The sequence below is a fragment of the Mobula hypostoma genome, chromosome 21 (assembly GCF_963921235.1).
Source record: "Mobula hypostoma chromosome 21, sMobHyp1.1, whole genome shotgun sequence".
Classification (NCBI taxonomy): Eukaryota; Metazoa; Chordata; class Chondrichthyes; order Myliobatiformes; family Myliobatidae; genus Mobula; species Mobula hypostoma.
Genome location: NC_086117.1, coordinates 55160995 through 55188236, shown reverse-complemented (window position 1 = coordinate 55188236; position 27242 = coordinate 55160995). Strand labels below are relative to the sequence as shown.

General features: G+C 46.8%; 1 protein-coding gene across 2 annotated transcripts in view; it reads right to left on the bottom strand.

The window, feature by feature from the left end:
* Positions 1-2259: 2259 nt before the first annotated feature.
* Positions 2260-27242, bottom strand: part of mmp17a (matrix metallopeptidase 17a) — a 139325-nt gene continuing 114342 nt past the window's right edge. The window contains exons 8-10 of one of the 2 annotated variants that reach the window (XM_063073207.1): positions 19240-19392; positions 8391-8648; positions 2260-3368 (exon numbers count right to left, since the gene is read on the bottom strand). In XM_063073207.1, coding sequence (XP_062929277.1) covers positions 3058-3368; positions 8391-8648; positions 19240-19392 — 722 coding nt within the window. In that variant the 3' untranslated portion in view covers positions 2260-3057. Of the gene's footprint in view, positions 3369-6073; positions 6293-8390; positions 8649-19239; positions 19393-27242 lie in introns of those variants that run through there. The other variant, XM_063073208.1, reaches the window with a different exon arrangement.

Sequence of the window (27242 nt, the reverse complement as noted above, 5' to 3'; positions counted from 1 at the left end):
AGGAGGGATGATAGGGAGATGGGGGAGGGAGAGTGGGAATAGTGACAGAGGCTGGGAGGTGATGGTGGATCCAGGTGAGGAGGGATAATAGGGAGATGGAGGAGGGTGTGAGTGGGAATAGTGACAGAGGCTGGGAGGTGATGGTGGATCCAGGTGAGGAGGGATAATAGGGAGATGGAGGAGGGTGTGAGTGTGAATAGTGACAGAGGCTGGGAGGTGATACGTGGATTCAGATGAGGAGGGATGATAGGGAGATGGAGGAGGGAGATTGGGAACAGTGACAGAGGCTGGGAGGTGATGGGTGGATCCAGGTGATGAGGGATGATAGGGAGATGGAGGAGGAAGAGTGGGAATAGTGACAGAGGCTGGGAGGTGATGGTGGATCCAGGTGAGGAGGGATGATAGGGAGATGGGGGAGGGAGAGTGGGAATAGTGACAGAGGCTGGGAGGTGATGGTGGATCCAGGTGAGGAGGGATAATAGGGAGATGGAGGAGGGTGTGAGTGGGAATAGTGACAGAGGCTGGGAGGTGATGGTGGATCCAGGTGAGGAGGGATAATAGGGAGATGGAGGAGGGTGTGAGTGTGAATAGTGACAGAGGCTGGGAGGTGATACGTGGATTCAGATGAGGAGGGATGATAGGGAGATGGAGGAGGGAGATTGGGAACAGTGACAGAGGCTGGGAGGTGATGGGTGGATCCAGGTGATGAGGGATGATAGGGAGATGGAGGAGGAAGAGTGGGAATAGTGACAGAGGCTGTGAGGTGATGGGTGGATCCAGGTGATGAGGGATGATAGGGAGATGGAGGAAGAAGAGTGGGAATAGTGACAGAGGCTGGGAGGTGATGGGTGGAGATGACAAAGAGCTGCAGATGGTGGGATCTGACCAGAGAGGGAGGTGGCGAGGGAGGGGACCCATTGAAGGAGTGTGTGGGTGATGGGCAGATGTAGAGGGTGGGGGTGCAGAAAGGGACAGGTGATGTGGGGGTGGGTGTGTGTATGGGAGTACCTTGGTGGATCGGGGGAAAGAGAAAAGGAACAGAGGGCTGAAGGTGGAGAGTTCAGTGTCCCGGATGCCAATCCATAATCTGGTAAAGTGACCTGAGCAAATGAGTTGGTCACTCGGAGAATTAAATTAATTAAAGAATTAATCTGGGGTTGAGAAGTGACTGTGGGAGTTGGAGTCTGGCTGCAATCTGCTACGCTTCTCTGCTCTGGCCTGGAGGTGTCTGTAGATCATCCCCAGCCCTTCCGGAGGACCCTGAATTGGGGAGATGACGGCTGCACCCAAGTCTGCTGAGCTGGTTGGGGAAGTGAGAGTGTTCATACTCACTGCAGGGATAAAGAACGAGCTTCTGCCCTCACACAGCGGAGGGCTCCTCAGTCAGAGTGCCATAGTCCAGAGAAAATAGAGTAACAGTGACTTGGAATATGAAATCAAATCCCGGAAACACTCTCTCTCTCTCTCTCCAAATTGATTGAATGGCAGAGCAATCTCAGGCAATTACCAGGTATAGGAGCAGAATGAGGCCAATCAGCCCATCAAGTCTATTCCAGCATCCCATCATGGCTGATTTATCATCTCTCTCAACTCCATTCTCCTGCCTTCTCCTCATAACCTTTGACACCCTGACTAATCAAGGACCCATCAAACTCCATTTTAACTATACCCAGTGTCTTGACTTAGTCTGAGGTTGTGCCCTCTGGCCCTAGACTCCCCCACTATAGGAAATATCCTCTTCAACATCTTAAAGCTTTACAGAAGGTGCAGAGGTGATTTACCAGGATACTGCCTGTATTAGACAGCATGTCTTAAACCCCATTCTCCTGCCTTCTCCCTGTAACCTTTGTCACCCTGTCTAGTCAAGAACCTATGAACCCCCACTTTAAATATACCCAATGACTTGGCGTCCACAGCTGTCCATGGAAATGAATTCTGCAGATTCACCACACTCTGGCTAGAAGAAGCCCTCCTCATCTCTGTTCTAAAAGGACTCCCCTTGAGGACAGAGGTAGAGCATCATCCAATCCAGCATTCCAAATGTCAGTTCATCCTTGAACCTTTGCAAATCAAAGCAACTATTCTATGGGTCGAATAGCCTAATTATGCCCCAAAGTCTTATGGTTTAAATTCCCCCCCTCTAATCTGATAACCAGGCAGTTCATCTGGGTAACCCTGACCGCACCCCATCACAGGCACCCCTTTGCCCTCCCCACCCCTCGCCCCCTCCTCCTGCAATGTTTCTCACTCCTGCCCCATTCAGCCCTGCTTCCCTCTCCACAGATGCTGCCCGACCTGACTGTTTCTTCTGCCAGCAGCATCCCATCCAGAATATGCAACACATGCTGGATGCAGCCCAGAAATTAATTTAAAATGGCCCGTTGGGGAATTATGTCCAGTGCCTCACATTCCCTGTTACATATTTTTGACCCAGACCTGACAATAAACAGCAGGCACCAAGGATAAATAAATAATTCGATTATATTATTCTGATCAATTATAAAATTTTAGGGCGGGAGTCAGTCTGGGTCAGTGAGCAAGGCGAGAGGTGTGCACACAGTTCTTACATTCCTGTGGCCTCTGTGTTATCTAACCCCACCCCCTACCCCGAGCTATCTCCGGACACGTGTAGATTTCTGCCATTACCCTCACTGCCTGAATGCAGCCCCCCACCTCACGGAGCCAAACAAAAAGTAATGCTTTGGCTAGTGAGCGGAAAAATCTTAGATATGTATATAAAGAATTCTAGTGTGTTTAATTCTGGGGGCAGGCAGAGCAATTTCAACCAAAGGGAGGATCCTTGGACGCTGTTTCTATTCTGACTTATAAAAATAAAGTGTCTGAAATTTCACTGATGGTAAAGCACACTTCTGCAGAATCGTTTTGTTAGAAACGTGACTTCCCTTTGAATCCATGCCAAGGTCACTCAGTGCTGGTGGCAATCTTCGTTCTGATGATCGGCCGAACTTGGCAACGTGCCCAAGCCAGGCAGTGAGGGTTAATTCTCCCCGAGACTGCTGCCCGTGAAGCTTATCGGCTGGCACCGACCAGGCCCCGTTATACCAACCCAAGGAAGACCGAGACCGCGAGCACGACGGCGGACAGCACCTTCCGTCTCAGCGCGGCCGCCGGCCTAGGCGTCTCAGCTGCGGATGTACAGGAGCAGTTTCTTCTCTCGCCGGCCTCGCCCTGGTGACTGGGGGCAGTTCGAGGTCGGGACTGAGCCCGCTCTGAACTTGAAGCGTCTGCCTGCATCTCGCTGCACACCAGCCAGTCCTTGGCAACAGACTGCGGGAATCCAGGGTCCACCTCCATGTTACTGTGGGTCACCCTCCAGTAGTCTGTCCCCTTGAAGAAATAGGTGGCACCTGGTGGGACAGCCAAAAGTGAAAAGTACAAATGATGTTCAATACACCTCACACCAAACACTCAACATCTTGTACCTCATAAATACCAGAGATTCTGCAGATGCTGCAAATCCAAAGCCACACACACACAACGCTGGAGCAACTCAGCAGGTCAGGCAGCATCTATGCAAAGGAATAAACAGTTTCGGGCTGAGACCCTTCATCAGGATGAGAAAGGAAGAGGCCAGAAGCCAGAATCAGATTTCCTGAATTTCTAGCTTCTGCCCCCACCTTTTCCAGTCCTGAAGAAGGGTCTCGGTCCAAAACCCTTCAGTCTTGCTGTGCAGTTTTTCACTGATACCATTAATGCCCTGCCACACTGCTCGTGGAGGATAATCTGTTCACCCTCGGATCCTGGGCCCAGATTGGCTTCCAGGATCCAGCAGGTATCGTTCACTCAAGATGTGTAATGGCATTTCCAGTATATAAGTGTAAAGGAGAATAAAATAGTGATGAGTCCACACTCTGGGTGGAGCAGCAGCACCTCATATTCCATCCAGGTAACCTCCAATCTGATGGCATCAACATTGATTTCTCCAACTTCCAGTAATTTTTTTTCTTCCCGTTCCCTCTTTTTCAATTCCCCACTATGGCTTCTTACCTTTTCTCCTCACCTGCGTATCACCTCCCCCTGGGTCCCCTCCTCCTTCCCTTTCTCCTATGGTCCACTCTCCTCTCCTATCAGATTCCTTCCTCTTCAGCCCCTGACCTTTCCCACCCACCCAGCTTCACCTATCACCTTTTAGCTTGTCCCCCTTCCCCTTACTCCACCTTTTTATTCTGGCATCTTCCCCCTTCCTTTCCAGGCCTGATAAAGGGTCTCAGCCCGAAACATCGACTGTTTATTCATTTCCACAGATGCTGCCTGACCTGCTGAGTTCCTCCAGTACTCTGTGTGTGTGTTGCTTTGTATCCCAGCTGTCTTAGTTGAAATTATCTCCCGCTCATTACCTTTCCCACGCAACCTGCAAAGCTAGACTTTAGTGGAGGGTGAAGGGACCTTTCACCTGCAGGGACTGGGACGATTTGTAACTCTCTACTTTGTCACTCAGAATCAGGTTTATTAACACTGATCTACAGTATGTTGTGAAATTTGTTGATTTGTGCCAGAAGTACAGTGCAGTACATAAAAGTGCTGTAAATTACAATAAGAAATACACATATAAAAAATTAAAGAAAATAGGTAGTGCAAAAATAGAAACAAAAGAAGTAGTGAGTTAGTGTTCATGGGTTCAGTGTCCATTCAGAGATCGGATGGCAGAGGGGAAGAAGCTGTTCCTGAATCATTGAGTGTGTGTCTTCAGGCTCCTGTACCTCCTCCCTGATGGCAGCAATGAGAGGAGGGCATGTCCTGGGTCCTTAATGATAGATACTCCTTTTTGAGGCAGCCCCTTTCGAAGGTGTCCTGGATCCTGGGGACACTAGCACCCATAATGGAGCTGACTAATGTTACAATTTTTGCAGCTTTTTCCAAACCCTCCCCATACCAAACGGTGATGCAGCCGGTCAGAATGCTCTCCATGGTACATCTGTAGAAATTTGTGAGTGTTTTAGGTGACATACCAAATCTCCTCAAACTCTAAATGAAATATAGCCATTGTTGTGTCTTCTTTGTAACTGCATCAATACGTTGGGTCCAGGACAGATCCTCAGAGATGTTGACACCCAGAAACCCAAAACTGCTCACCCTTTCCAGTTCTGATCCCTCGACAAGGACTGGTGTGTGTTCCCTCGATTTCCCCTTCCTGAAGGTCAGTTCCCTGGTGTTACTGATGTTGAGTGCAAGGTTGTTATTGTGACGCAACTCAACGCAAAGATGAAGAGATTTACAGGAATTTGGAGAGTGCAGGAGAGTAATGCTGAGGTGAAGGAGCAGAGAGGACCCTATTTATCTATTTATTGAGATATAGTGTGGAGTAGACACTTCTGACCCTTCGAGCCTCGCCACCCAGCAATCCCTAGCTTAATCTGAGCCTAATCACGGGACAATTTACAATGACCAAATAACCTACCAGCCAGTATATCTTTGGACTGTGGGAGGAAACCAGAGCACCCGGAGGAAACCCACACGGTCACGGGGAGAGCATACAAACTCGTTTACAGGCAGTGATGGGAATCGAACCTGAGTCACTGGTACTGTAAAGTGTTTTGTGCTAACCACTACACTACCGTGCGATGGGAATTGAACCCGGGTCGCTCTTACTGTAAAGCGTTACAAAGGGGCTGAAGCTTCTCAGTTTTTTTGTTACGTTCTCTTGAAGCTCTTCTGCTGTTTGGTGACAGGAGCTTGGAGGGCTAGGGTCCAGCTGTCGTTTGATAGAATTAGGCAGAGCCAAGTTTGGCATGGTCTAGATGTGCTGAGAGGCCTGTTTCTCAGCTGTAGAGTTTTGTGACTCTGTGGCATTTCTGGGATTGATTCCTTTTCACCCACCATCACTTCCATCCACACCTTTACGATGAATATCCACCTACCTCTGGCTTCTACCCACCATCCATCCCAGCATGTACCTCATTTTCTGCAGATCGGTGGGGGTCACCAAATAAGTCAGGAGTTTGACAAGATCTGGTATGTCACCAAAGACTCCTACAAATTTCTACAGATGTACGGTGGTGGAGAGAATTCAGGCTTGTTGCATCAGCAGCTGGGATGAAGCCTCCAATGCACAGGATTGCGAGAGGCCACAGGGGGTTGTAGACCCAGGTCCATCATGGGCACAACCTTCTCCACCATCAGGAACATCTTCACGAGCCAGTGCCTCAAAAAGGTGGCATCCATCATGACGGACCCCCACCATCCGGAACATTCTTCTCACTGCTACCATCAAGGAGGAGGTACAGGAGCCTGAAGACCCACACTCAATGATCCAAGAGCAGCATCTTCTCCTCTGCAATCAGAGTTCCGAATGGATAATGAACTCATGAACACTACCTTACTGTTCCTGTTTTTCCAGCCCTTATTTATTTGGTAATTTATAGTAATTTTATGTTTTTGCACTATTCCACCAGCATAAAGCAACAAATCTCTCGTCCTATCGTCCATTCCGCTTTTTGCATGATATGGACGATCATGGTCTTATCCATGGCCATGACTGTTCTTGGCAAAACTTTCTACAGAAGTGGTGTAGGAAGCCACTATTTTTAAAAATAATACTTTTAATAAGATTTGTGTTTTCTTAACAATCTCGTGTATTTTTCACACTCACTGGCAGAAAGCAGTATAGCAGCTAAACTAACGGTTTATCACCTTTCTCAATTTTCGTTTGCTACATTTAGCACATTACCCATGTGATGTAATTGTTTTAATTACGTAGCCTATTAACTAGTTTTTTTTATTAACGACCTGGATGTGGGGGTAGAAGGGTGGGTTGGCAAGTTTGCAGACGACACAAAGGTTGGTAGTGTTGTAGATACTGTAGAGGATTGTCGAAGATTGCAGAGAGGCATTGATAGGATGCAGAAGTGGGCTAAGAAGTGGCAGATGGAGTTCAACCCAGAGAAGTGTGAGGTGGTACACTTTGGAAGGACAAACTCCAAGGCAGAGTACAAAGTAAATGGCAGGATACTTGGTAGTGTGGAGGAGCAGAGGGATCTGGAGGCACATGTCCACAGATCCCTGAAAGTTGCCTCACAGGTAGATAGGGTAGTTAAGAAAGCTTATAAGGTGTTAGCTTTCATAAGTCGAGGGATAGAGTTTAAGAGTTGAGGGTAATGATGCAGCTCTATAAAACTCTGGTTAGGCCACACTTGGAGTATTGTGTCCAGTTCTGGTCGGCTCACTATAGGAAGGATGTGGAAGCATTGGAAAGGATACAGAGGAGATCTACCAGGATGCTGCCTGGTTTAGAGATTATGGATTATGATCAGAGATTAAGGGAGCTAGGGCTTTACTCTTTGGAGAGAAGGAGGATGAGAGGAGACATGATAGAGATGTACAAGATATTAAGAGGAATAGATAGAGTGGATAGCCAGCGCCTCTTCCCCAGGGCACCACTGCTCAATACAAGAGGACATGGCTTTAAGGTAAGGGGTGGGAAGTTCAAGGGGAATATTAGAGGAAGGTTTTTAACTCAGAGAGTGGTTGGTGCGGGGAATGCACTGCCTGAGTCAGTGGTGGAGGCAGATACACTACTGAAGTTTAAGAGACTACTAGATAGGTATATGGAGGAATTTAAAGTGGGGGGTTATATGGAAGGCAGGGTTTGAGGGTCGGTACAACATTGTGGGCCGAATGGCCTGTAATGTGCTGTACTATTCTATGTTCTATGTTTATTTCTATCTAAGGAAGTTTCCTTATCTTATCTATAAAAGTGATGGGTTTTTCCAGAGGCGCCATCTTTTGTCTTCACATTCTTTGCCTTTCATTCACCTCTCAGCATTGTTTCCCAGCTCTTTATTGAGTTTGCTTAGTAGTTGTACATTTGTTTGTACTCTAAAATAAACAATCATTAGAATTAAGACTGCTTATCATTTCTGACTCCCAGCAGAACCCTAAGGATCAGAAAATAAACAGAGATCCAGCAGTGGTTTGCCATTGCCTTCTTCTGGGCAGTGTCTTTACAAGACGGGTGAGCCCAGCCATTGTCAATACTCTTCAGAGATTGTCTGCCTGGTGTCAGTGGTCACATGACCAGGACTTGTGATCTGCACCAGCTGCTCAAACGACCGTCACCACCAGCTCCCATGGTCACCTGACCCTGACTGGGGGGTGGGGGGAACTTGGGGACATGCTAGGCAGGTGCTACACCTTGCTCGAGGGTGACCTGCAGGCTAGTGGAGGGAAGGAGCATCTTACACCTCCTTTGGAAGAGACGTATCTCTGCCCCACCACTCACTTGTCATATAAGACAGTGAGAACAGACCTTATTTTGAGAAAACAAATTCCTCACACCCCTCCTCTCTAACGTCAGGACAGACACACGACAATGAATGTGACTCTTTCAAATGCTTTGCACCTTCTTTGAACCACCAATGACTCAAACATACCATCAGACCATTTCATGGCATCATCAATTCCGCTGGGCAGACCTTTCCACTGGCCAGTGTCCTTTGGGTAACCTGGGTCCATTTTCCTCTGATGGTCATCGTACCTCCAATACTGATTGTCCTTAAAGAAATAGGTCTTGTCATTGTGGGGTGAGACAAAGGCTGCATCAATACTCTTCACAGAGAGGCCAAAGTCAGTGATAAAACGGGGGTAACTCTCCTCCACATTGTTGTCTTTGAAGACCCAGTATCGATCTCCTGCAAATGGATTGAAGAGAAGACAAATTAGGTCTCCGAAAGGGGATTGCTAATTTAACATAAACAGGAGAGATTCTGCAGATGCTGGAAGTTCAGAGTAACACACTCAAAATGCTGGAAGAACTCAGCAGGTCAGGCAGCATCAATGGAAGGGAATAAACGGGCGATGTTTTGGGCCGAGACCGTTCATTAGGACTCAACACTTTCGGCCCAGATGAAGGCCCAAAGATGATGAAGGTTCTCGGCCTGAAACGTTGGCTCTGTATTCCTTTTCATAGATGCTGCCTGACCTGCTGGGCTTCTCCAGCACTTGTGTGTGTTGCTAATTTAACAGTTATTTTTAAATAACTTGTGCACTCTCACAGAAGCCTTGAATAAAGCAGCCCCAAAGCAGGCCATTCAGCCCATTGTGCAGTTGACAACACATGGCCCAAGTCTGATCACCAGCCATAAGACCATAAGTTACAGGAGCAAATTAAAGCAATCTATTTTGTGGACGATCTTTGATTCCAGGTGTTGAGGGCCACTACTTTGTCGTAGGGTTTGGAAGCTTGTGTGCCTCAATGGCGCGGACAGCTATATTGGCTGGAGTCAAGGCTTTATGCTTTGTCTCTTGGTAGGGCTGACCCATGCTAAACAGGTCAAAGGGTAGAGGCCAGACTAAGAGTGCTCCACTGGTCCTCCAGGTTTAGGGGTTCAGTTCAGGGCGAACAACCCTGACTGGTAAAACCAAACTGTTACGAAAACAGCAATGAAGAATCCTTCTACATCTGAGTGCGAAAGTATTCCTGAGTCTCCACCCAGGATCTGCACGACTGATAGTAGTGAAAACTGAGCTACTGACACAATGAGGGAAGTCCTGAACATCGCCAGAGATGGAGGACCTTCATTGCTGCCTGTTAGAGTGAGTTTTTTTGGGTAGATGATTTGTTTACACTTAAATGACTTTGGCCACCAGACTTCTATTTTAACTGTTTGACAAAGGACTGTGGATTGAGTCCACCACAACAGGCTTCCTAAAAGGTGTGAATACCAGATGCTTCTGGTAGTTTGACCTAATGCTGTAGTTTCGAAGACAGTATTATCTATACATGATAAATATTAATTGTCTTCTATGTTAGCACATAAAATGCCAAGTAAATCCTAAAGGCTGCGGATACCAACCAAGACATGTTGGCATCAGAAGGAAAGGATGGTGTGATATTTTGTATGTAGCTTCAAGAGGAAGCATTATCTATGCAATGTCTGTAACTTTTTAAGTAGCGAATGCCTTTGTGTTTAGCATATAAATATTGCGCCCACGTCGAGCTAGCAGACCTTTCTGCAGAAACCGTCTCGGTACGTAGATGCCTGCCGTACCTTGTTGTATCGAATAAAGAAGCTGCTTTGTATCTACCAGTGACTCTGTCTCTCCAGTGATTTCATCCACGCTACAACACTGCCCTAATGGACAGTAAGTAAGTGACTAGATTGAGTGTAAAGTGTCTCAGAGGACCAGTGGATCACTCTGATGATTTAGAAGTTGACCTACAGGCTGCAGCCACACTAGAGCTGGGGTGACCTTGGTTTTGGCGTAGAGGGACCACACAGCGGTTGGTTTCCTCCAGATTCACTTTACTCCAAAGCGAGCAGCTGACAGGTACTCGAGAGTACAGATGTACGGGCCAGGGTTAGTGAGCTGTGGGCACGCCACGTTGGCGCCAGAAACATGGCTACACTTGTGGGCTGCCCTCAGCACATCTTCAGACTGACACAACTCACTGTATGTTTCCACCTGCATGTGACAAATAAGGCTATCCTTTAACCTGATGGGGTCATCCACCGTATCCAGTGTTCACAATGCAGCCTCCTCTACAGTGGCGAGACTTGACGTAGGTTAGGGGAGAACGCTGTTGAGCACCTTTGCTGCATCTGTAAAAAGCAGGATTTCCTGGTGGCCAGCCATTTTAATTCCAATCCCCATTCCCACTCCGCCATGTCGGTCCATGGCCTCCACTTTTGCCACGATGAGGCCACTCTCAGGGTGGAGGAGCAACATCTTATATTCTGTCTGGGAGCCTGGGCTAGAATATTGAAGGTAAATTGTCCCCACCCCTTCCCTGCTCTTCATTTCCCCACTCTGCCCCCTCTTTTGCCTCTTCACTTATTCACCTGCCTATCACCTCCTCCCCCTAGTGCCACACCTCCTCCTCTTTCTCCTACGGTCCACTCTTCTCTCCAATCAGATTCCTTCTGCTCCAGCCCTTGACCTTCTCCACCAATCACCTCCCAGCTTCTTACTTCATCCCCCTCCCCTACCCGCCTGGCCTCACCTATTACCTTTTAGCTTGGCCTCCTTCCCCTCCCCCCATCTTCTTATTCTGGCATCTCCTGATGAAGGGTCTCAGCCTGAATCGTCGACTGTTTATTCCTCTCCATAGATGCTGCCTGACCTGCTGAGTTCCTCCAGCGTTTTGTGTGTGTTGCTCCGGATGACCAGTATTTGCAGAATCTCCTGTTTAAGCTTTGCCCACTGGAACCCAGCACAACTAGGCAGTATGGTGGTGCAGCAGTGAGTGTAATGACATTACGTCACCAGCGACCTGGGCTCGATTCCCGCGGCTTGGTCCTCGCTTGGAGATATTGGCTGTTGGCCAAGCCTGAGCTACCAGCAGCCTCTAGTATTGAAGCCTGTCGCACAGCCTGTGGTCCATCGCCTGTTTTGGCTGCTCGCTCACCAGGAAATGTGACGCACCGTGGCCAGGGTCGTGACTGTGAATGACGCGCCTACCATGTCCAGCCAGAGTACTGAGGTGAGCCCAGACACATATCACATCTCCAACCTGACTGCTCAACACCGATTTCTTTAGCTTCCAGCAACATAGTTACGTACAGAATTCACGGGTACTCCTTCAGGCTCCTGGACCGGCTGCAGCCCTGAACTGGCTCCGTGACTGTGGGCTGGTGTTTGGGGACTCTGCGGTTCATGTTCTGTGCATTATTTGTTTACTCTTTTATTGTTCGTTCAATTTGTTCTTTTTCACACGTTGGATGTCTTTTACTGTCTTTGTTTTGAGGGTTTTTTTGTGGATTCTATTGTGATTCTTTGTTTTGTGACTGTTTGCCAGAAGATGAATGTTAAGGTTGTTTATGGTGTCATTATATATATATATATGATTCATAGAAAAGTACAGCACAGAAACAGGACTATCTAGTCCATGCCAAGCAATTAAAACTGCCTGTTCCCACCGACCTGCTCTGGGACCACGGCCCTCCATAACCCTCCCATCCATGTACCTATTCATTTTTTCTTTAACGTTGGAATCGAGCTCGCATGCACCACTTGTGCTGTCAGCTCATTCCATGCTCTCACCACTCTCTAAGTGAGGATGTTTCCCCTCGTGTTCCCCTTAAACTTCACCTTTCAGTCTTAACCCATGACCTCTGGTTGTAGCCCCCCACCCAACCTCAATGAAAAAAAGCCTGCTTACATTTACCCTATCTATTCCCCTCATAATTATGTATACCTCCATCAAATCTCCTCTCTATCTTCTACATTCCAAGGAATAAAGTCCAAACCTATCCAATCATTCCCTATAACTCAGGTCCTTAAGTCCCAGCAACATCCTTGTAAATCTTCTCTGCACTCTTTCAAACTTATTTACATCTTGCCTGTAAGTAGGTTATCAATATACTTTGATAATACATGTATATTATATACATTTATACTTCGATAATAAATGTACTTTGAAACTTGTACATTGAACATAACAGCACAATACAAGTCCTTTGGCCCACGATGTTGTGCCAACTTTTTAATCTACTCTAAGATCGATCTAACCATTCCCTCCATTTTTCTATCAACCACATGTCCAAGAGTTTGTTAAAGTCCCTACCCCTGGCAGTGAGTTCCATACACCCACCACCCTCTGTGTTAAAAAAACTCCTTATGACACCCCCCCCCCATACTTTCCTCCATTCACCTTAAAATTACACCCTCTTGTATTAGCCACTTACACCCCAGGGAAAGGTCTCTGTCTGTCCCTTCGATCTATAAGATGAGATAAAACTTTATTTATCCCAAAGGAAATTATTGTTGCAGTGTTGTTCAGTCATAAATATATATTTTAAATACAAAATGTAAGCAGTGATGTAGGAAAAGGTACAAAATGTGCACTAAACAGCTCTATTTCCATCTTTAATAGATCTATTTTTCCCTTTCATGGTTCTTTTGAAGACCCTGACCTGGAGTTACACGCTGACTTCGGTTCTTTGCGGGAATGGGACCCGTTCTCAGGGTTTCACAACTGGTCGTTGTTCGGCACGCCAAGGGCTCGGCCTAAGAGCTCCGCTTGCCTTCAGAAGTCCGGGATCTTGTGGCTCTGGGCGGGGTGGGGGGGGGGCGCAGATAGGAGGTCAGTGCCTCTGCAGGAGATCAGTGTCTCATTGGAGATGGAAGATCTCTGGCTGTGTGCCCAGAGGCCCGAGATCTTTGGGCACAGACCTCGGAAAAAGCGACGCAATGGACTTTTAATGTCATAAACCAGTGAGTTGTTTGTTATGTCTCCCCTCTCGCTGTGAAACGGAGACATCTAAATAAGCAAAAAATATCGAGAACATGAAATGAAGAGTCCTCGGAAGTGAGTCCATAGGAACATTTCAAGGATGGAGCAAGTGAAGTTATCTCTTTTGGTTCAAGAGGCTGATGATTGAGAGGTAATAACCATTCCTGAATGTGGTGGTGTGAGTCCTGAGGCTCCTGTACCTTCTTCCTGATGGCAGCAGTGAGAAGAGAGCAGGGCCTGGATGGTGGGGGTTCCCTGATGATGGATGCTGCTAAGATTATCATGATTGTGTTTTTTATCTTTTGTGATTTTTCTTGTGCTATGTTAGATCCAGAGTAACAATTATTTTCTTCTCCTTTACACTTGAAGGCTATAGACCAGTCAGGAAGTCTGGCTATCAAGAACTGATGTACAAAGCCCCTTCAGGTTTTCGATGCTTTCTTTCTTGTGGCCAATTGGCAGGTGAATGATCTGTTGATTTTTTGTGTTGGGGAGTTCTGATGCTACCATTGCTGGTCTTTTCTGTGGGCGAGGGTGTCGGTGATTGCTATTGTCACTGTTTTTTCCTGCAGGGGAGGGGGTAGGGGTTTTGGGGCTGTGAGTTTTGTTTCTTTTTCTTTATTGTGCCAAGGGGGGAGTTGATGTCTTTTCTTTCATCAACTCCAATGGTTTTTCTGTATTTCTTGGCTATCTGGAGAAGACAAATATCAGAGTTGTATTGTACATGCGTACTTTGACAATAAAATTAACCTTTGAACCTTTGAAGGCAGAGGCCTGATATCTGTGAGTCTGGGCCATGGACTCTCAATCGGAGGCCCGGAGCTGGACTTTCTTGGGGTTGGAAGTCTGTTTGCGTGTGAATTAGGGTAGGGGTTTGTTATGCTGTTCTTGTTGCAAAAAGACCATAAGAAATGGAGCAGAATTCGGCCACTCAGTCCATCGAGTCTGCTCTGCCATTCCATAATAGAAACATAGAAACATAGAAAATAGGTGCAGGAGTAGGCCATTCGGCCCTTCGAGCCTGCACCGCCATTTATTATGATCATGGCTGATCATCCAACTCAGAACCCAGCCTTCCCTCCATACCCCCTGACCCCTGTAGCCACAAGGGCCATATCTAACTTCCTTTTAAACATAGCTAATGAACTGGCCTCAACAGTTTGCTGTGGCAGAGAATTCCACAGATTCACCACTCTCTGTGTGAAGAAGTTTTTCCTAACCTCGGTCCTAAAAGGCTTCCCCTCTATCCTCAAACTGTGACCCCTCGTTCTAGACCTCCCCAACATCGGGAACAATCTTCCCGCATCTAGCCTGTCCAATCCCTTTAGGATCTTATACGTTTCAATCAGATCCCCCCTCAATCTTCTAAATTCCAACGAGTACAAGCCCAGTTCATCCAGTCTTTCTTCATATGAAAGACCTGCCATCCCAGGAATCAATCTGGTGAACCTTCTTTGTACTCCCTCTATGGCAAAGATGTCTTTCCTCAGATTAGGGGACCAAAACTGCACACAATACTCCAGGTGTGGTCTCACCAAGGCCTTGTACAACTGCAGTAGTACCTCCCTGCTCCTGTACTCGAATCCTCTCGCTATAAATGCCAGCATACCGTTCGCCTTTTTCACCGCCTGCTGTACCTGCATGCCCACTTTCAATGACTGGTGTATAATGACACCCAGGTCTCGTTGCACCTCCCCTTTTCCTAATCGGCCACCATTCAGATAATAATCTGTTTTCCTATTTTTGCCACCAAAGTGGATAACTTCACATTTATCCACATTAAATTGCATCTGCCATGAGTTTGCCCACTCACCCAACCTATCCAAGTCACCCTGCATCCTCTTAGCATCCTCCTCACTGCTAACACTGCCACCCAGCTTCGTGTCATCCGCAAACTTGGAGATGCTGCATTTAATTCCCTCATCCAAGTCATTAATATATATTGTAAACAACTGGGGTCCCAGCACTGAGCCTTGCGGTACCCCACTAGTCACCGCCTGCCATTCTGAAAAGGTCCCGTTTATTCCTACTCTTTGCTTCCTGTCTGCTAACCAATTCTCCACCCACACCAATACCTTACCCCCAATACCGTGTGCTTTAAGTTTGCACACTAATCTCCTATGTGGGACCTTGTCAAAAGCCTTTTGAAAATCCAAATAATGACTGATATATTATCTCCAATCTCCTGCCTTCTCCCCTTAACCTTCCACACCCTGATTAATCAAAAACCTATCAACCTTAACTTTAAATGACCTGGCCTCCACAGATGCCTGTGGCAATGAATTCCACAGATTCATCACCCTCTGGCTAAAGAAATTCCTTCTCATCTCTGTTCTAAATGGAAGCCCCTCTACTCTGAGGCTGTGCCCTCTGGTCCCAGACTCCCTCACCACAGGAAACACCCTCTCCACATCCACTCTATCGAGGCCTTCCAATAATCGATAGGTTTCAATGAAATCCACCCTCACCCCCTTCGGATTCTTATAAACTCCATTGAGTACAGGCCCAGAGCCATCAAATGCCCCTTGCCTGTTAACCCATTAACTCCCAGGATTGCACTGGCTGCTGTGAGTATGATATGTTGTGGCCGGGATGTGTGACGCTTGTGGGCTGCCCCCAGCACTACATTAGGTTGTGAGGAAAGACAATGCCAGCGGATTCTACGGACCCAGGTAACTTCCTCCAGATCGTTCATGAAACAGCTCATTTCTCTTCTCTTTGGTCTTTCTTTTCCTCTGAAGGTGGTTGTGGTTCTGACCGAACCGTGATCTACAGTAAGGACTACGGTTCTGGTGGGCTGTTGGACCGACTCTGCGGCCTAGCGCTTCGCTATCTCCAGGAAGACGTGAGCCCTTGGGGCTGGGAAGTCCGAAGTCGGGGAGCCACGTGAGTGGCCCAGTTCCTTGCCAATTTCACTGACTGAAGCATCGTTTTTAATCTCTCCCTCTCCCAGTGTAGAGTGCCCTCCTGCTTCAAAACGTCCACCATTGTTCCTGAACCCAAAAAGACCAAGGGAAGATGTCTGAAGGACTGGCGTCCTGTCACACTCACCTCAATGGAATGGAAATGTAACCTCAATAATGAGCAACATGCTTTGTGAGGCTGGTCAAGGACGACATCTGCAGCGTGATACCACCCAAACTGGACCCCCTACAATTCACCTATCGACACAACTGATTGACAGATGACAGAGTAGCCACAACTCTACACACCGTCCTTATACACCTGGAGAAGAAGGATGCTTATGTGAGAATGCTGCTCTTGGACTACAGTTCAGCATTCAACGCCATAGTTCCCTCCAGGCTCGACAAGAAGCTCAGAGACCTCGGCCTTCACCCTGCCTTGTGCATCTGGATCCTGGACTTCCTGTCAGATCGCCGGCAGGTGGTAAGGGTGGGCTCCCTCACCTCTGCCCCTCTGACCCTCAATACAGGAGCCCCTCAGGGCTGTGTCCTGAGCCCCCTCCTTTACTCCATGTAAACCCGTGACTGTGTCACCACGCACAACTCCAATCTGCTAATTAAATTGCTGATTGGCTTAATTTCAAATAATAATGAGGCAACCTACAGAGAAGTCATCTCCTTGACACAGTGGTGTCAAGCAAACAACCTCTCCCTCAATGTCACAAAAACAAAGGAGGTGGTTATGGACTACAGGAGGAATGGAGACAGGCTAACCCCTATTGACATCAATGGATCTGGGTTTGAGAGGGTGAACAGCTTTAAGTTTAGAAACATAGAAACATAGAAAACCTACAGCACAATACAGGCCTTTTGGCCCACAAAGTTGTGCCGAACATGTCCCTACCTAAGAAATTACTAGGCTTACCTATAGCCCTCTATTTTTCTAAGCTCCATGTACCTATCCAAAAGTCTCTTAAAAGACCCCATCATATCCGCCTCCACCATCATTGCCGGCAGCCCATTCCACACAGTCACCACTCTGAGTAAAAAACTTACTCCTGACATCTCCTCTGTACCTACTCCCCAGCACCTTAAACCTGTGTCCTCTTGTGGCAACCATTTCAGCCCTGGGAAAAAGCCTCTGATTATCCACACGATCAATGCCCCTCACCATCCTGTACACCTCTATCATGTCACCTCTCATCCTCTGTCGCTCCAAGGAGAAAAGGCCAAGTTCACTCAACCTATTCTCATAAGGCAGGCTCCCCAATCCAGATAACATCCTTGTAAATCTCCTCTGCACCCTTTCTATGGCTTCCACATCCCTCCTGTAGTGAGGCGACCAGAACTGAGCACAGTACTCCAAGTGGGGTTTGACCAGGCTCCTATATAGCTGCAACATTACCTCTCAGCTCCTAAATTCAATTCCATAATTGATGAAGGCCAATACACTGTATGCCTTCTTAACCACAGAGTCAACCTGTGCAGCTGCTTTGAACGTCCTATGGACTCGGACCCCAAGATCCCTCTGATCCTCCACACTGCCAAGAGTCTTACCTTTAATACTATATTCTGCCATCATATTTGACCTACCAAAATGAACTACTTCACACTTATCTGGGTTGAACTCCATCTGCCACTTCTCAGCCCAGTTTTGCATCCTATCAATGTCCCGCTGTAACCTCTGACAGCCCTCCACACTATCCACAACACCCCCAACCTTTATGCCAAGTTTCTCAGCATAAACATCACTGAGGACCTCACGTGGTCTGTACATACCGGCTGTGCGGTGAAAAAGGCACAACAGTGCCTCTTTCACCTCAGATGGTTGAGGAAGTTTGGTATGGGCCCCCAAATCCTTAGACCTTTCTACAGGGGCACAATTGAGAGCATCCTGACTGGCTGCATCACTTTTCTCGGATCTCCACCTCCCCCTCCCACTTTCAAATCTCTTACTAACTCTTCTTTCAGTTAGTCCTGACGAAGGGTCTCGGCCCGAAACGTCGACTGTACCTCTTCCTAGAGATGCTGCCTGGCCTGCTGCGTTCACCAGCAACTTTGATGTGTGTTGGCTGCATCACTGCCTGGTATGGGAACTGTACTTCCCTCAATCGCAGGACTCTGCAGAGAGTGGTGCGGACAGCCCAGCACATCTGTAGATGTGAACTTCCCACTATTCAGGACATTTACAAAGACAGGTCTGAAAAAAGGGCCTGAAGGATCAATGGGGACCCGAGTCACCCCAACCACAAACTGTTCCAGCTGCTACCATCCGGGTAACGGTACCACAGCATAAAAGCCAGGACCGACAGACTCCGGGACAGCTACTTCCACCAGGCCATCAGACTGATTAATTCACGCTGATACAATTGTACTTCTATGTTATACTGACTGTTGTACATACTATTTATTATCAATTACTGTAAATTGCACATTACACATGTATGTGAAAGATGTAAAAAATAAAGTCAATTCAATTCAATTCATGAGAGACTGAACCATCAAGACAGGAACACCGAGACAGCAGACGGTGTGTTTCCTCGTCTCTGGCTGCCGTCAGAAGAAGGCCCCTGTACTCGAGCGATCCCCCCCTCTCTCTTTTGACAGAGAATGAGAGTCTGTCGGTTCTCGAGACAAGGGGTTTGGAGAAGCGAGGCGAAAGATCGTAACATTGGAACAGCGAGCTGCTGGTCTCTGCTCTCATTGCAGGAGTGACCTCCCTCTCTCCCTCACTGTCTGAGATACCGAAGTGCTGGTTTGTGCGGGGTTGGTGTTTCTGTGAGTGTGGGTGGGGGGAAGGGGGGGATTGGTGCTTCTGTTGGTGTGGGTGGGGAGGGGAAGGTAAGCTCGGTGTTTCTGCTGCTGTTTGTGTGAAGGGAAGGGGGATGGGAAACTTTGGGGCTTTGGGTTTCTTTGTTTTGTGGATGTCTGTGAAGAAGACAAATTTCAGGTTGTATACCATATACATACTCTGATGTTAAGTATGCTTTGAAACTTGAAACAATGCCATTCACGGTATGTTTCGAGATACAAGTGATAAATAAATAATTTTGAAATGAGGAAGTCTGCACCAAGGGGTGAGTATAGTGGGGTGGCGGGTTGGGATAACGAGTCAGCCCTGCCCCGAAGCCGCCCGGCCCTTACCTTTGAAAAAGACGATTTTGTGGTCAGCAGTCCGCTCATACACCGAGTCCACGCCGTCCATGTTGCCCGGCAACCCTCGCCAGAAACGTTGGATCTCCGCCGGTTGGAGGGAGACCAGGTGCTTGTTGCGCGTCAGCCGCCAGAAGTACTTCCCTGTCGGAGGAGAACGCGGCACGTTACCGAGGGAATGGATGGGCAGGACCGCAGAAGCCCCCACTGCCCAGGGTTCACCGGCTGTCTACCCACCACTCTCCCCACAGCAAAGGCTCCTACCGGTGGGGAGAGACAGCAGATGCAGGGCCAAGGGGAATCGTAAGGGATGGCACGCTAGTGTAGCAGCTGGCTATTACAATGCCTGCGACACGGGTTCAATTCCAGCTGATGTCTGTACGTTCTCCCTGTGACCACGTGGGTTTCCTCCGGGTGCTCTGGTTTCCTCCCACAGTCCACAGGTGTACGGGTTAGTGGATTAAATAGGCGTAACTGGACATCACGGGCTCAAAGGGCCAGAAACCGTGCTGTATCTCGAAATAAAGTTAACTATAGTCACAGCAAAGAGAAACCTTATTGCGCAGAGAGGGAGAGTGGATAGGACATAGAATCACAGAGTCACAGAAAAGTACAGCACAGGAACAGGTCCTTCGGCCCACCTAGTCCATGCTGAACCATTTAAACTGCCTACTCCCATCGACCTGCAGCGGGACCATAGCCCTCCATACCCCTGCCGTCCATGCACCAAATTGACCTCACATTCACCACTTGCGCTGGTGGCTCATTCCATACTCCGAGTGAAGAAGTTTCCCCTCATGTTCCCCTCAAACTTTTCACCTTTCACCCTTAACCCCAGGCATCCACCACTCTGTGTATAAGTACATGGTGGTAGGTGACAGGTGAAACTGGGAGAGAGGGAGGGGGTGAAATAAAGAGCTGGGAAATTGATTGGTGGAAGAGACAAAGGGCTAGAGAGGGGGAAAGCTGATAGGAGAGGACAGAAGACCATGAAAGAAAGGGAGGGAGGAGCACCGAAGGGAGGTGATGGGCAGGTAGGGAGATGAGGTGAGAGAGGGAAACAGGAATGGGGGGACAATTACTGGAAGTTCAAGAAATGTACGCAGTATACGAAAGGAGGCTGATGAACTAGTAGCACAGTTACAGATTGGCAAGTATGATATTGTAGGCATCACGGAATCGTGGCTGAAAGAAGATTATGGCTGGGAGCTTAATGTCCAAGGATACACATTGTATTGACAGGACAGGCAAGAAAACAGAAGGGGTGGCGTGGCTGTGTTAGTAAAAAATGAAATGATACTATCAGAGAGGGGTGACATAGGGTCAGAAGGCTGCGGAATTGTTGCAGATAAAACTAAACAACTGGAAGGGTAAAAAGACCCTGATGGGAATTGTCTACAGACCCCCAAACAGTAGTAAGGATGTGGTCTACAAATTACAATGGAAGATAGAAAATCCATGCCAAAAGGGAAATTTTACAATAGTCATGGGGTACTTCAATATGCAAGTAGATTGGGAAAATCAGGTAGGTGCTGGATTCCAGGAAGGGGAATTTCTAGAGTGCCTACGAGATGGCGTTTTGGAACAGCTCGTGATTGAGCACACTAAGAGATTGGCTATTCTGTATTGGGTATTGTGCAATCATCCGAAATTGATAGAGAGCTTAAGGTAAGAAAACCCTTCGGGGTAAGTGATCATAATACGATTGAATTCACCCTGAAATCTAAAAAAGAAAAGCTAAAGACAGATGTATCAGTATTATAGTGGTGCAAAGGGAATTACAGAGGAATGAGAGAGGAGTTGGCCAGAATTGATTGGAAAAGAACACTGGCAGGGATGACGGCAGAGCAGCCACGGCTGGAATCTCTACAAGCAATTGGGAAGGCACAGGATAGGTACATCCCAAAGAAGAAGATGTATTCTTCAGGCAAGATGACACAACCGTGGCTAACAAGAGAAATCAAAGCCAACATAAAGAGAGGGCATATAACGGAGCAAAAATTAGAGGGAGGTCAGAGGATTGGGAAGCTTTTAAATACCAACAGAATGCAGCTAAAAAAGTCATGAAGAAGGTAAAGATGGAATATGAAAGTAAGCTAACCAGTAGTATTAAAGAGAATACCAAAAGTTTCTTCAGACACAAAGTGTAAAAGAGAGGTGGACAGTGGATATCGGACCGTTGGAAAACAATGCTGGAGAGGTGGTAATGGGAGACAAGGAAATGGCAGACAAACTGAATAAGTATTTTGCATCAGTCTTTACTGTGTAAGCCACGAGCAGTATGGTGGAAGTTCCAGGTGTCAGGGAGCATGAAGTGCGTGAAGTTAACATAATTAGACAGAAGGTTCTTGGGAAAGTGAAAGTAAATAAGTCTCCTGGACCAAATGGATTACACTCCAGGGTCTGAAAGAGGTGGCAGAAGAGATTATGGAGGCATTAGTAATGATCTTTCAAGAATCACTAGATTCGGAATGGTTCCAGAAGACTGGAAAATTGTAAATGTCACTCCACTCTTCAAGAAGGGAGAGAGGCAGAAGAAACATAGAAACATAGAAAATAGGTGCAGGAGTAGGCCATTCGGCCCTTCGAGCCTGCACCGCCATTTATTATGATCATGGCTGATCATCCAACTCAGAACCCAGCCTTCCCTCCATACCCCCTGACCCCTGTAGCCACAAGGGCCATATCTAACTTCCTTTTAAACATAGCTAATGAACTGGCCTCAACAGTTTGCTGTGGCAGAGAATTCCACAGATTCACCACTCTCTGTGTGAAGAAGTTTTTCCTAACCTCGGTCCTAAAAGGCTTCCCCTCTATCCTCAAACTGTGACCCCTCGTTCTAGACCTCCCCAACATCGGGAACAATCTTCCTGCATCTAGCCTGTCCAATCCCTTTAGGATCTTATACGTTTCAATCAGATCCCCCCTCAATCTTCTAAATTCCAACGAGTACAAGCCCAGTTCATCCAGTCTTTCTTCATATGAAAGACCTGCCATCCCAGGAATCAATCTGGTGAACCTTCTTTGTACTCCCTCTATGGCAAAGATGTCTTTCCTCAGATTAGGGGACCAAAACTGCACACAATACTCCAGGTGTGGTCTCACCAAGGCCTTGTACAACTGCAGTAGTACCTCCCTGCTCCTGTACTCGAATCCTCTCGCTATAAATGCCAGCATACCGTTCGCCTTTTTCACCGCCTGCTGTACCTGCATGCCCACTTTCAATGACTGGTGTATAATGACACCCAGGTCTCGTTGCACCTCCCCTTTTCCTAATCGGCCACCATTCAGATAATAATCTGTTTTCCTATTTTTGCCACCAAAGTGGATAACTTCACATTTATCCACATTAAATTGCATCTGCCATGAGTTTGCCCACTCACCCAACCTATCCAAGTCACCCTGCATCCTCTTAGCATCCTCCTCACTGCTAACACTGCCACCCAGCTTCGTGTCATCCGCAAACTTGGAGATGCTGCATTTAATTCCCTCATCCAAGTCATTAATATATATTGTAAACAACTGGGGTCCCAGCACTGAGCCTTGCGGTACCCCACTAGTCACCGCCTGCCATTCTGAAAAGGTCCCGTTTATTCCCACTCTTTGCTTCCTGTCTGCTAACCAATTCTCCACCCACACCAATACCTTACCCCCAATACCGTGTGCTTTAAGTTTGCACACTAATCTCCTATGTGGGACCTTGTCAAAAGCCTTTTGAAAATCCAAATATACCACATCCACTGGTTCTCCCCTATCCACTCTACTAGTTACATCCTCAAAAAATTCTATGAGATTCGTCAGACATGATTTTCCTTTCACAAATCCATGCTGACTTGGTCCGATCATTTCACCGCTTTCCAAATGTGCTGTTATCACATCCTTGATAACTGACTCCAGCAGTTTCCCCACCACCGACGTTAGGCTAACCGGCCTATAATTCCCCGGTTTCTCTCTCCCTCCTTTTTTAAAAAGTGGGGTTACATTAGCCACCCTCCAATCCTCAGGAACTAGTCCAGAATCTAACGAGTTTTGAAAAATTATCACTAATGCATCCACTATTTCTTGGGCCACTTCCTTAAGCACTCTGGGATGCAGACCATCTGGCCCTGGGGATTTATCTGCCTTCAATCCCTTCAATTTACCTAACACCACTTCCCTACTAACATGTATTTCGCTCAGTTCCTCCATCTCACTGGACCCTCTGTCCCTTACTATTTCTGGAAGATTATTTATGTCCTCCTTAGTGAAGACAGAACCAAAGTAATTATTCAATTGGTCTGCCATGTCCTTGCTCCCCATAATCAATTCACCTGTTTCTGTTTGCAGGGGACCTACATTTGTCTTTATCAGTCTTTTCCTTTTTACATATCTATAAAAGCTTTTACAGTCCGTTTTTATGTTCTCTGCCAGTTTTCTCTCATAATCTTTTTTCCCCTTCCTAATTAAGCCCTTTGTCCTCCTCTGCTGAACTCTGAATTTCTCCCAGTCCTCAGGTGAGCCACTTTCTCTGGCTAATTTGTATGCTACTTCTTTGGAATTGATACTATCCCTAATTTCTCTTGTCAGCCACGGGTGCACTACCTTCCTTGATTTATTCTTTTGCCAAACTGGGATGAACAATTGTTGTAGTTCATCCATGCAACCTTTAAATGCCTGCCATTGCATATCCACCGTCAATCCTTGAAGTGTCATTTGCCAGTCTATCTTAGCTAATTCATGTCTCATACCTTCAAAGTTACCCCTCTTTAAGTTCAGAACCTTTGTTTCTGAATTAACTACGTCACTCTCCATGTTAATGAAGAATTCCACCATATTATGGTCACTCTTACCCAAGGGGCCTCTCACGACAAGATCGCTAATTAACCCTTCCTCATTGCTCAAAACCCAGTCCAGAATAGCCTGCTCTCTAGTCGGTTCCTCGACATGTTGGTTCAAAAAACCATCCCGCATACATTCCAAGAAATCCTCTTCCTCAGCACCTTTACCAATTTGGTTCACCCAGTCTACATGTAGATTGAAGTCACCCATTATAACTGCTGTTCCTTTATTGCACACATTTCTAATTTCCTGTTTAATACCATCTCCGACCTCACTACTACTGTTAGGTGGCCTGTACACAACTCCCACCAGCGTCTTCTGCCCCTTAGTGTTACGCAGCTCTACCCATATCGATTCCACATCTTCCCGGCTTATGTCCTTCCTTTCTATTGCGTTAATCTCTTTTTTAACCAGCAACGCCACCCCACCTCCCCTTCCTTCGTGTCTATCCCTCCTGAATATTGAATATCCCTGAACGTTGAGCTCCCATCCCTGGTCACCCTGGAGCCATGTCTCTGTGATCCCAACTATATCATAATCATTAATAACAATCTGCACTTTCAATTCATCCACCTTATTACGAATGCTCCTTGCATTGACACATAAAGCCTTCAGGCACTCTTTTACAACTCTCTTAGCCCTTTTTAATGCTTGCCCTGGATTTGTCGGCCTGCCACTTTTACTTTTCCCCTTTGTACTTTTTGCTTCTACGCTCACTTTACACCCCTCTGTCTCTCTGCACTGGTTCCCATCCCTCTGTTGTGAACTAACCTCCTCACACCTAGCCGCTTTAATTTGATTCCCACCCCCCAACCATTCTAGTTTAAAGTCACCTCAGTAGCCCCCGCTAATCTCCCTGCCAGGATATTGGTCCCCCGAGGATTTAAGTGTAACCCGTCCTTTTTGTACAGGTCACACCTGCGCCAAAAGAGGTCCCAATGATCCAAAAACTTGAATCCCTGCCCCCTGCTCCAATCCCTCAGCCACGCATTTATCCTCCACCTCATCGCATTCCTACTCTCACTGTCGCGTGGCACAGGCAGTAATCCCGAGATTACTACCTTTGCGGTCCTTTTTCTCAACTCCCTTCCTAGCTCCCTATATTCTTCTTTCAGGACCTCATCCCTTTTCCTACCTATGTCATTGGTACCTATATGTACCAGGACCTCTGGCTCTTCACCCTCCCACTTCAGGATATCTTGGACACGATCAGAAATATCCCGGACCCTGGCACCAGGGAGGCAAACTACCATCCGAGTCTCTGGACTGCGTCCACAGAAAGGAAACTATAGACCAGTTAGTCAGATCTCAGTGGATGTGAAGACGTTGGAGTCGATTATTAAGGATGTGGCTTCAGGGTACTTGGAGGTACATGATAAAATAGGCCATAGTCAGCATGGCTTCCTCAAGGGAAAATCTTGCCTGACTAATCAGTTGGAATTCTTTGAACAAATAACAGGCAGGATAGACAAAGGAGAATTGATTTTCATAAGGTCTTTACAAGGTCCACACATGAGGCTGTTTAACAAGCTACAAGAGTGGGAATAAAGGGAACTTTCTCTGGTTGGTTGCTCATGACTAGTGGTGTTCCACAGGGGTCTGTGTTGGGGTCGATTCTTTTTACATTATATGTCAATGATTTGGAAGATGGAATTGATGGTTTTGTTGTAAAGTTTGCAGAGGTACAAAGATAGGTGGAGGGGCAGGTAGTTTTGAGGAAGTAGAGAGGCTACAGAAGGACTTAGACAGATTTGGAGAATGGGCAAAGAAATGGCAGATGGAATACAGTGTCAGGAAGTGTATAGTCATGCACTTTGGTAGAAGAAATGAAAGGGTTGACTGTTTTCTAAATGGAGAGAAGTTACAAAAATCTGAGGTGCAAAGGGACATGGGAGTCCTTGTGCAGGATTCTCTAAAGGTTAATTTGCAGGTTGAGTCAGTGGTGAGGAATACAAATACAATGTTAGCATTCATTTCAAGAGGACTAGAATATAAAAGCAAGGATGTAATGTTGAGTCTTTATAAGGAATTGGTGAAGCCTCACTTGGAGTGATATGAGCAGGTTTGGGCCCCTTAGCTTGGAAAGGATCTGTTGAAACTGAAAAGGGTTCAAAGGAGGTTTACGAAAATGATTCCAGGATTAAACAGCTTGTCATATGAAGAGTGTTTGATGGCTTTGGGCCCGTGTTCACTGGAATTTAGAAAACTAAGGGGATGACCTATTTGAATCCTATTGAATGGTAAAAGGCCTTGATAGAGTGGATGTGGAGAGGATGTTTCTTATGATGGGAGTGTCTAAGATCAGAGGTCACAGTCTCAGAATAGAGGGGTGTCGTTTTAGAACGGAGATGAGGTGGAATTTCTTTAGCCAGAGAGTGATGAATCTATGGAATTCATTGCCGCAGGCAGCTTTGAAGGCCAAGTCTTTATGTATATTTAAGGCAGAGGTTGATAGATTATTGATTAGTCAGGGCATGAAGGGATACAGGGTAAAGCAGGAGATTGGAGCTGAGAGGGAAAATGAATCAGCCATGATGAAATGGTGGAGCAGACTCGATGGGAAATAGTCGAAATTCTGCTCCAATATCTTATGGTCTTTTGGAAGTATTCCGAATGCATTATTTCACCCTCATACCTCTATCTAAAGTTCAACAGGTCCTCCAGCAGTTTGCATTTTCCTCCAGAATACAGGTACAAACAACATTGTGGGCTGAATGGCCAGTTCTGTGCTGAAACGTTCTATGCTTTGCATCTGTGGTCTCTCAGCTTACGATCTTCTAAGCTTACCGGTGCAGACTCACTTAGCCCAGAGTCACCAGGCAAGGTCATTTGATTCTAAACAATTGGTTTATTGATCATTACAGAATGTCTCTCTGGTGATTCCTGCTCCCTCCCCTCTCCCTTCCCCCTTTCCCAATCATGATTCCCCTCTCCCTGCCCCCTTCCCACTCTCAGTCCACAATAGAGACCCAGATCAGAATCACGTTTATCATCACTCACATATGTCATGAAATTAGTTTTTTTTGTGGCAGCAGTACAGTGCAATACATAAAATTATTACAGTACCTTGCAAAAATCTTTATATTTATATTTATATCTGCCTATTTATATAACCTGGATGCCTAAGGCTTTTGCACAGTACTGCATAATAGTTTCTCAAATATAAAAGATTCTGC